Source organism: Vanacampus margaritifer, chromosome 18, assembly GCF_051991255.1.
Source record: "Vanacampus margaritifer isolate UIUO_Vmar chromosome 18, RoL_Vmar_1.0, whole genome shotgun sequence".
NCBI lineage: Eukaryota > Metazoa > Chordata > Actinopteri > Syngnathiformes > Syngnathidae > Vanacampus > Vanacampus margaritifer.
In genome coordinates this window covers 7,947,500-7,958,952 of record NC_135449.1, presented here as the reverse complement: position 1 = coordinate 7,958,952, position 11,453 = coordinate 7,947,500, and the positions used below count along the sequence as shown (strand labels likewise).

The 11,453-nt window shown below is 39.5% G+C and overlaps 1 protein-coding gene across 1 annotated transcript; it reads left to right on the top strand.

Moving 5' to 3' along the window:
* The first annotated feature begins 352 nt into the window (after nucleotides 1-352).
* Nucleotides 353-5,997, top strand: dlx3b (distal-less homeobox 3b). Its single transcript, XM_077551655.1, has 3 exons — nucleotides 353-4,696; nucleotides 4,863-5,047; nucleotides 5,146-5,997. Exons 1-3 carry the CDS (start codon nucleotides 4,132-4,134, stop codon nucleotides 5,461-5,463), a joined length of 1,068 nt encoding a protein of 355 aa, XP_077407781.1. The 5' UTR covers nucleotides 353-4,131; the 3' UTR covers nucleotides 5,464-5,997.
* The last annotated feature ends 5,456 nt before the right edge of the window (nucleotides 5,998-11,453 follow it).

Here is an 11,453-nt window from a genome sequence, read left to right as displayed (position 1 = left end):
TAAATGTAAAAGAAAAAAAATTCTAGGTTTTATACTCTTGTTAACAAAAGTGGGAAAATTTTAAACAAATAGAAATAGTTCAAATGAATTTTTGACGTCTATAGCCGTCAATGGCGGTGAATTAGTTAAAAATTAGGGGCGTCAGGCGATTACAATTTTTAATCGTAATTAATCGCATAAATGAGTGAATCGCAAAATTATAGGTTTTCATACTCTTTTTAACAAAAGTGGAAAAAATAATTAAACTAATAGAAATTATTCAAATGAATCTTTGATGTCTATAGCCGTCAATGGCAGCGAATGAGTTAAATTAGCAGTGGAGCGAGATCGTTTGGAATTTGCAGACGCTTGGTTCGAATAGAGGGAATTTCACGAGGGATTCCCTTGCTTAGTTAGCTGCAGCCTGAATACTCGAGTCGAGTGGCGGGGCGGACAAAGACGGCGTAATCAAAGACGTCGCTCCGGGTCTTTTGATGGGCCCGAGAGAACAGCTGTTTGCGCAGGCCACTCATCCTGGCCAAAGTGGAAGCGCAGAATAGAAGCATTCTTCTGCCCGGACCAATGTGGTCTCACGTGGATTCATACGAAAGCTGAGAACGCAATTTCTGTGGCTTTTGAGTTATTTTGAGGGAACAATACATTTACGAGTCAAAGTGTCATTTCTTCCAAATATCTGCAGAAATGTCTCTACTCACATATTCACTTCCTGTGACCGTGACAGCCCACTGTCCTAATACTTTTGTCCACATTGTGTGCGGAAAAGCAATTTTTCTGGGGATGCCACCCTTGAGACAAAAAAACATTTTTTTGGGACTCACTGCAATCTCCCCCTTTTTTTTTTTTTATCTCAGGTCAGAACCTGCAGGAGGGAGGCGGGGTAGATAACGAGAGAGTTGCTTGCAAGCTCTCCCACTCAGCAGAGAGCCTGACTCCCATTCTCAATCAAATCAGCCCTAAAGTAGCCCGTGGCGCTTCATTATGGAGACTCGCTTGAAGTTTCCAAATTGCGTTGCAGTTTGCAGCGGGGGGCCCATCGGAAGCGATTGCGTGGCCGTCATCCCCTCTTAATTACAACATGTAAACATCCTCTGCGCTGGGATTATACATAGTATGTGTATCATTAAGGGTGACTCAAATCAAGTCATTTTTGCCACAAAGTATTTTCTATGGTGCTCGGATGTGTTTATTTACTCAATTACGTAATGTATCAGATGCGGGGTAAGGCATTTATTTACCTCCACTTTCAACTGATCACCTGGTTTGTCATTCATTTTAAAAGAGCAAACACCCAAGTACACACCTGACTATCGTTCCAGTTTTTTTTTTTTGCAGGTGTCAGCAATTATAATTTCATGCTTTTTCCATATCATTTTTAATGTAACTTAAATTAACATAAAAGTGGACACATATTGTTACTAAATGCAAATGTAGGGGTCGATCTTCCTTCATTGATACAGTAGTTTGATTGTAAGATTTGAAACATGACGTTAAGTTTTGGTTGTGGTCATTTTCAGCCACTAGGTGGCATTAGTGTTTCATGACGGGATGGCTACATTTTTCTTTTCAAATTCAGAACAACTGGTGTGGAACATGAAGTAACTCGAGGACTCCAGGTCATTTTGTTCATTGTAAACTACAGCCGGTCACCAGTCCCAACAAATACTTGTAAAAAAATAAATGAATTAAAAAAAATAACATTTATGATTGCTAAATTGTGTTATAATGTTTATAGAGCATGAACAACATTGTTTTTACAATAATTAACTATATTTCGATTTTTAATTCCTCCACACATTCAAATATTCTTAAAGTCATTTAAGGCCTTATTTTTTATTTTTTTTTAAAGCAAAATTCATTTGAGACTTTTAAATGACCGGCGGAAACCCTGTATTAAAGAAAATACAGTATTCAAGTGTCTTGATAATAAGATGATGTCTACAAGAACAGAGGCAACTATGGAGGAAGTATGGTATGCATTTTTCCCCTTTGTTGGTCTTACAATAAAAGGCATTTACGCATTTATAAAGCCATGAAACAATATGTATACAGTACTCCTCCATAATAACTGTCTCTTTTCTGTAATCCCCTCATATGGTGCAAAAAAAACAAAACCTGGCACAATATTCGTACCTGCAGGCTGTACATTGCAGTACGGGACAGCCTGGAGGAGACTCAATTGAAAGTGGAATGCAGAAGTCGGTATTTAGAAATAAAACGACAACAAAGGAATGGGAGGAGAGACAGAGTGAGAGAGAGAGATATTGTTCCGCAGCGGAATTTTTGATAACTACTTTATCGTTCAAGGTCCTGTGAAAATGGTTGTGTTGTCTTTGGGGGTCCAACTGCTATCTCACTTTCACTCTTAAATGTCCGCCTTGAATTACAGTCACAATGCATAAGAAATAGGAAAACGGTACAGCAAACACTGTTCTACAGTAAATAGTACCAATTGGTAATGTTTTTAACTAAACTTCCTCCAACATGTTGTTTATTTTTTAGCAAATTGAGCTTTTGTCCCATGCAGGCTGAAACCAGGCCAGCAGTGCTACTTAAACCTACTGTGTCAGTTAAGTACCTAACAATGGTCGCTGAAGGCTTCTCAAGTTGCCAGCATGCTGAATTTTGATTGGCTGTCTTACTGATAAGGAATATAGGACTTCATTGGCATATGTACAAAACTTTACAAGGCAGCAGTGGTGGCAAAAACAAAAGGGAAAGTATTCTATCGATAATAATGCTCAGTGTCAGGTAATTGTTACAATCATGTTCTTATTATTGTGGATGCATTTTGCACTGCATCGTGCTGAGAGTGAGAGAAATTTCCAAATAATAAAAATACTGTGAAATGAATACGCCTCGGAAAGTGGACGTAAAATGTCGCATGTTTTGGATTCATTGCATCTTTTGCATGGCGTGCAAGTGCAACTCCATACTCGGTCCATCAGCACCATCTACTGGATAGGAGTATGAATGTTTTCTGTGACGAAATAGTCTGTCACTAAACTGTATTTATTTATTATACAGTTCCTCATCAGTAGTCTGACTTGTCTAAATGCCATTGAAATATTACACTTAGCAGCAGATGTTTTTACCAACTTCATTTATATAGAACAAAAAATAAGAAAAATAGGAACTAAAAGATTCATTCATTCAATTAGGCGTGTGTAGTTGCACTGCGCTAATCTACCAAAAGAGGGCGCCATAGTATCAGAAAAGACGGGTGACAAGTCAACACATAAATTTGCTGTGGTCTATGGAGGGAAAAAAAAGTCACATGGAAAGAATGGAAGCGATCATTAAGATTTAGGTGCATATATCAATAGAGTTTTAGTTTTTAATTTAATATATTTAATATTTAATTTAATCTACAATCAATAAAGAAATGTATAACGATTATAACATTCAGCAGGGGGCGCTGTAGGTCATAACCTAAAGCTAAAAATACAACTAAAACCACTCTGAAATAAAACTTGAAATATTACCCCCAATTCCATCAACGGTGTATAATCCATCCGTCATTTTATGATTATTATTTACACGCCTGCACTCCTCCCACCCACACCCCAGAAAAAAACGAAACACACGCACAAACACTTCAGAGGAATTCACCCCGAGGGCTGTATCAGCTGAAGCAACTTTTTTTTTTTTTTTTTTTTACTATCGTTCCTATCTCGCTTTTTCTCACCCCTACAGTTGACTCGGGTCTCCCCAAACACTTTTGAATGACAATGGAAGGCAGTGGGAGCCTTTTCATTTTGATGAATTAAAGTGTGATCTCCAGGCAAAACATTGCATAAAAGCATTAAGGAGACGGTCTGGCGATGGGATTAGTCTCTTAAACAAAAAGAAAAAGAAAAAGAAAAAGAAAGCTCCGAGCTGTTATTATGCACCGGAAAGTTGGCGAAATTAAATATATTATTAGAGTATAGTAGTAGGCTAATATTGTTGGATGAAGTCCCTAAAAAGTTTCTCGTGTTGGGTTTTCTCACCGCCAACAGGTAAATGCAAATGCGTCATTAAAAACCCTAATAAAAAGTCAAGACGGTGAGGTTTGCGTGCGGGCGCTGAAGGCTGAGGAGGAGGAGGAGGGGGGGTTGGGGTTCGACGGGGGAGGGGGGTGCACTGGAGCCAATGGGAGCGCAGCATCCCGCCCATTTCTCTATAACTTCATGTCACAGCCACCCAGTCATGCCACAACCAAGTTCTTGCAGCTGGAAGACTTTAAGTGGACTTGCCCCAAAAAGAAGCTTTTTCTTCCTTCTTTCCATCCACGCGTGGATTTTACCCCTGCGAGGGAACCTCCCCACACCCCCACCCTCCTCCTTGCAGCCTCCTATTACGGGGAAAAAAAAAAAAAAAAGCATGAGTATCGAGCAGCTATACGAGAAGAAAATCGCCGGTATTCTAACCGACCTTCCGGGATCTATCGGATCTAAGGACTCCCCGACTCTGCCCGAGTCCTCCGTGACGGACATGGGCTACTACAGCGCGGCGCAGTCGGCCCATCACGAGTACTACCAGAGCCAAGCGTACGGACAGACCCTCAACTCGTACCACCATCACCACCAGTTTAACCTGAACGGAATGGGACCTGCTGGAGTGTACGCCGCCAAATCTGAATATCCTTACACGAACAGCTACAGGCAATACGGACATTACAACAGAGATCACCTGCAGGCATCGCCGCCAAGTTCGGGTAAGGAAATGACTTTTGAACTCTAATATATATTTTATTATTCATAAGTGTTATTTTCTGTGTTTATTTTTGAAATGCCGTACAAGCCCCGTGTTCACACTTCTACTTATTAATTTGCATTAGCTTACATTTGGCAGCATTTAAAATATGTATTGTTATGTTTTAGTAAAAGAGGAGCCCGAACCCGAGGTCCGCATGGTGAACGGCAAACCCAAAAAGATCCGCAAGCCCCGAACCATCTACTCCAGCTATCAGCTCGCTGCTCTGCAGAGACGCTTCCAAAAGGCGCAGTACCTCGCTCTGCCCGAGAGAGCCGAACTCGCGGCCCAATTGGGCCTGACCCAAACACAGGTACGATACACGGACTCATAATGTCCATTTAAAAAAAAAAAAAAGAGAGAGAAAAATTTGGTTCTGAGTCTTAAACATTCCGCACTATCTTTCCCCAGGTCAAGATCTGGTTCCAGAACCGGAGATCCAAGTTCAAGAAGTTGTACAAGAACGGCGAGGTGCCCCTAGACCACAGCCCGAACGCCAGCGACTCCATGGCGTGCAACTCGCCGCCCTCCCCCGCCGCGTGGGACAACAGCACCCCCCAGAGCAACACCCCCCTCAGCAGACCTCAGGTGCCGCAGCCGGCCCACAGCTCGTCGCCGCCTTACATGGACGATTACAGCAACCATTGGTACCAGCAGGGATCCCACCTACAGCATCCGGGTACCGTGCACCACCCCGTCCCGCCACAGAGCGTGGGAGCTGTTTATTAACAGTTACTCCAAGCCCTTTTTTTTTTTTTTTTTAAACGAGGTCTACCCAAAAACGACTGTGCATTGATCACGTTTGGACCGGGAACAAGTCATCCAGACCAGAACTTTTTCAAAGCACATAAGGGATTTGTGATCACTATAACGACGTATTTAAAGGACATCTGACTTCTTCTTTTTTTTTTTATTATATATATATATATATATATATAATTTATCTCCTCTGTTATACCCCCCCTTTTTGTAAAAAGAAATGCAACGTTATTTTTGTTAAATAGTAACAATAGGCAATAATGGCAAAACTGCGCAGTTGTAATAACTCATGCCGAGCGTCACGTTAATTAAACTCAGGTCATATTTATAAGCATTTGTACAAAGCGTCGAAGGTTGTAAATAGGTGTTTATACAGAACCACTATTATGATCATATTTGTTTGAACGACTCGATTGTGGTTCTCTATGCAAAAGTCATTTTTTATATTCATGTAAGTAGCTCACTCATTGCCTTCTTGTCCTTTAAATAAAAGTGTTAATTGCACGTTGTGTGTCCAGCTGCGTGGTGCCTTCAACTACAGAATCAAATGAGGAGCAATTTTTCAGTCATTTATTTTTTTTGTAGCGGTGTAATTGATCATCATATTTTTGTTGTTGTAAAAATATTATTTAAAAGATATTCAGTAAAAATGCATCGATTTGTAAATATGCTCGTATCGTATTTTATTATTTTATTCGATTGGGCAAAGCGCAACTCGCATGTTAAATGTTAATCTTCATCTCGTAGTTGCCCTACATTTGAACGCGCAATTATACAACATAGATGTTCAATTTGTTCTGGTTTTTTTATTTTTAATTTCTTTCCGGGCGGGGACAGGTTGGCGATTTTAGTGGTTGTTGACAGCGCCGAACAATGTTGTTGACGTCAGAAAACGCGCAGCCAAAAAAACAAGTTGTGCAGATTGTAGGAGGCGACGCGATGGCAGACATGCTGGAGTCGCTCGCTTTTATTGCGTCTCTGTAGTGAGCGTGTGTGTGCTTGTGGGGGGGGGGGGTGTTTGCTTCGGGGGGGGGGGGGGGGTTAACTCTTTCGCATATTGGAGTAGCCCGACAAGCAAAAGAGTAGTAAAATGGTGGAGAAATAAATGAGCAATAATAAAAAAAATCATCAACATGAAGAAGCAGTTTGAGGTGTTTGTTTTTATGAGTGCAAAAAATGTCAACCCGGAAGTATTTGTTACGATGTTGAAATGCATCGGAATTCATGAAAAAAAAATGTTTAATGAAATTTAAAATTGAGTGGCAGAGTCGGCTTTTATTTGGATAATATACAATAGTCCGTGGTATGCGTCAGGTGGACGGAACACGCCATGGGACAAATTTTATTTTTAAATGACTGTGTTGACTAATTTATTTTAAACAATTATTTAATTTTAGCAATATTCGTATAATAATAATACGAATAATAGATGTTATGAAACGTTAATATTTTAATTAGTAAAAGTGAATTTAATATTTTCAACATAAATACCTTACACAAGAAATACTACATACATTTTCAAAAGTTCAAAAGTTTGGGTAACGTAGATGAAATGTTTGTATTTTGGGGGTGGCTTTTTAAAAAAATTTTTTTTTTACAAATGTCTGGAATTTCTGATCAATTAAATATCTTTATTCAGATTTTAAAAAAAATAAATACAAATTTAAAGGTGAAACATTTTAACAGTAGCATGTATACACTGTATATGTATCTATATTGTTCTAAAAAAAATACTGATAATAAAAAAGGGCGTTTTAATGTGACCCATTTTAACAGTAGTCTATTAATATGGTTAAAAGGAAAATAAAAAGTCTAAATAAATAATGTCCTATTGTATGGTCACATTATAGGAAATGCTGCCAAAGAGTAAAAGAAAGGGTGATATGATATGATGATTTCTTTGAAAAACTTGGGAGTACTTAAAAATGTCACACTTGGAATGTTATCTTTTGATTTGCAAGTTATCTGTTATTGACCTGACTCAAAAATTTGTAAGCCTGTGACTAAATTCACTATAAATTGCCTTCAGGTTCTGATATGTTGGCGTGTTCGCTAGCAGATGTGAATTATTTGCATTTCGATATCAGTTAATTCTCATCAAGCGTTCATGTGATCTCCCTGAGTAGACCCCCCTCCCCCCCTCAGCCGCCACACCCCTCGGCATGTGTGGTCCTCGGCCGCCCTTCATCAGTTGCACCATTTGTGCTGAAGACAAACGCGTGTGAGTGTGTGGACCTCCAACATTCACGTTATCTCGAAATATGAACAAGTGGAGGCAGCCATGAAAGTGAACTATTGAACTTGAATGTGATCCCACACAGGAAGAAAAAAAAAACAGCACTTGGGTCTAAATCGAGGTGGTGCTGAGGCCCCGTTGAGGCCTTTACCTCGTCCAGCAGTCAACAGGATGGTGTCAGCGCCGGTCTCTGGGGGGGGGGAACAAAGCGGGTTGAGGTGGAGGTCGAGAGCTCCTCGGCGAGCCCGACGCGACGATGGAAAGACTTCCAGCAGCTGCCCCGGTCCGTAGACCAGGTCTGGACGGAGCCTCGGCTGCTTCGGGATCACGCAAATGCTTTGCTGTAAACACCAAATAAATATATTGGCCAGGCGGGGACAGCTGTGAACTTGTGAACCTTTGCTGACCCCTGGATGGGCTCAGCTGGTCACACAAACTCCACACAGGAAGGCCAGACCTCGGATTCAAACCCCCTCAACTCAGAATTATGAGGCAGATGTGCTAACCACTTGGCCACCGCCAGCACATAAAGTCTATATTCCATTATAGAAAAGAAAATGTGATAAAGATTAACAAGCGTGTAAATCCTAAAAATCTGTACAGTAATGATGTTTGTGTGTCTTTATTGGCTTTCCTCATATATGGAGACATGCTCATGATAGGATTTCATACACGGTAAATGATAAAAATACAATAATGATAAAGTGTAATTGCACATCCACTACAGTAGGTGGCAGTGGCTCTCTCACTGCCAGTGAGTGCGCCAAGAGGTTTACTTACAACAATTTTATAGACAAATTATGCTATTTATAGTCGACCAGTGACAAATTCACATGCTAAAGACCAAACCAATAACGGAATCAAAATGTTTTGCACTGTTACAAATTATATATTTTTATTTCTCGATTTATGGGGAAAAAAAATATGAAAAGATGAATTGCTTATTCAAGTAATTATTAGTGAGCAAGTCTTAAATTGACAAATGTGCAGCAAAAGTATGTGAACGTATCGGAAGCAGAAAACTCTGAATGGAACACTCCTAATATATACATACATATATAGATACATCCATCCATAGATATATGTACACTAGAAGCTGATATTTTTTGGGGGCGGGATTCCCAGGCATGGGAGTCAACTTTATCACGGAATTGGGACGGGACAAGATAAAATGTTCACGGGGGAAGGATTATCCAGTAGGAGGAGAAAAACAAAACTCAGGGCAATGATTTTTTTTTTTTATGTAGTTGACCACCAAAATGGCAGCGGTACGGGAGTGGGAGTGGGAGTCATTCTGAATGGGAGTCGTTTTTACTGGCAGCGGGACAGAACATGATTTTTTTATTTATTTTTTGGTCCAGGACTGGGACGGGATTTTTTTTTCACGTGGGAATGGGATGGGACAGGAGTAAAAATCCATTCCCGTGTCAGCCTCTAATGTACATATATACACATATTAAATAAACATACACACATTAGGGCTTGTAAAAAGAAAAAAAGGTCAACCCCAAAAATTAGAAGAAACTAAAATGATGACCTCGCACCTGTAACGAATAATTTTAAAACCATATTTACAAAACCTGGAACCAATGATAGAGAAAGTGAAAGCAGGGCAGCAGTTTTGCGCAGCGGAGGGACGAGAGAACAATAGGCACAACAACAGCATAGTCCCATGCTGACAGTAACAATGACCACAAACTGTACTATTAAATTAAAAAACTTGCATTGGGAGCTCAGCCTGAGCACGTGCTCGTAATCTTGTGGCCGATCAGTATATATGAAAATAAAAATAAATATACTTTTGATTGCAGTTTTGCGGGAAAATGTTATTTTTGGCGTGTGCCCTTTTACAGCAACACACTGTTCAGGATGTTTCGAATGCTTGTAAGTTATACTTCGCTTTTCGTTGGCTATCGTATGAATTACTCATATAAGTATGATCCGCATCATAGCGACTCGGATCCAATCCTTCCGGGAACAAAGAGCAAGCCTCCATCGCATAAATCATTACGCTGGAGGGCGAAGACTTGAGTTGGGGATGCAAAGTAGTGATTATGGTTTGGAGGAAGTCTCCCGAGATGGAGTATAAGTCAACATCATGTCATTTGCGAGGATGTAAACACAATGGCGGTGTTTGTGTGTCGTCCGCTGCCGAGCCCGACGCCTGCCAAACTCGATTCCCGCTTGGAATCTGGGGGAGAAACGTTGCGTGGTCGCGTCCCGGGGAAGTGAAGTCAAGACTCGCTTGAGAGGAAACCAAATTGCTCGCTCATGTCACGTCAGTGCACTTAATGAGGATAATCACCACACAGGCCTGATGATATTCTGCTTCTTTTTGCAAATCAAAAGCGAGCAGACTTCGTATCTACATGGCTTTTTTTTTTTTCAAAGCTTTTTGAGCGTCCCCGTCACTGTGCCTGCATGATCATTGGTTCGAAAGATTCATCTGTCCAACTCCACAAGCTATTAGTCTAATCTGGAGATGTGAAATTGCCTATAATTCTCCCAGACGTGCAGTCACGATGCTCAACAAGGCGCGTAATCGTCATCATCAATGAGGAAAAAGCCTCGCATGTTGTAGAGCATATATAAAAGAGGGAACTTTCCGAGGAGCTTCTTCGGCTCTTCTTCTTCTGACCTGACTCATATGAGACACAAATGGAGCGCCAAAAGAGGTGAGGGCATCCTGGAAGAAATTTGGTTGAATAACAAAGATGGTGTTATGCTCTGTATTTTTTACGAGGCTAATAGCAGTGGAGCGTTGTTTATGCTGTTATTTTGGGGGAAACAAGTGCTAACAATTAAAACTTATTGGTTATTATTATTTTCTTTTAATGGTCCCAATAGCCAGAAGGCACGATGATGAATATAACAAACTGCTTGCATTATAACTTTTGAAGGGATTGAGTTAATTGCAATGAACACTATTACACACTTCAGGAAACTATTTGAGCCAAACATCTACAATTTAGCTTCGCATCATGACTTTAAAAGGGATGAGGTTTAAATGTGAGCGTATTTGAAAGGAAATTGATGGTAAATATACTGTGTATATATATATATTAATATATATATATATATATATTAATATATATATATATATTAATATATTAATTTGATTAATTAAACATTTATATATATATATATATATAAATTTACCCCATTAATCGTGTATTAACGCAGATTAATCACACTATTAATTTTGACCGCAGATCCTTTATCTTGACAGCGTATACGGTCACATTAAGATCAGTTTGTGTTTGAGCAATAACCATAACTGCATGCATTAAGTAGAACATTGAACACATGTTTACATATGTCATTCAGAATATTTGTTTTTTTTTTTTGTTTTTTATACCTAAACCGAGTCAGAATATTTGTTCTTGACAAAAATATTCAGAGTCATTCTTGTTTCCATTTTAAATTATGCAAGTAATTAACAGATTACAAAAAAAAAGAGGAGGATGAGAGCGTGCAGTGGATCAAAACATGTGGAAGAGATTAAATGTAGAAAGAATTAACACATAGCAGGTGCTCTTCAAATTTGGCAGGCAAAATATGTTGATAAAAAGCCTTTTTCATTAAGTGATTAATCACGATTAATCAATATCCTAAAACGTGATTAATCCGACTAAAATCGTTTGACACACGCACGTAAAGTGGTTCGCTCATTATGAATTTTCGTTCTAATAAGAATAAAAGACTGGATTCATCACGTCACAAG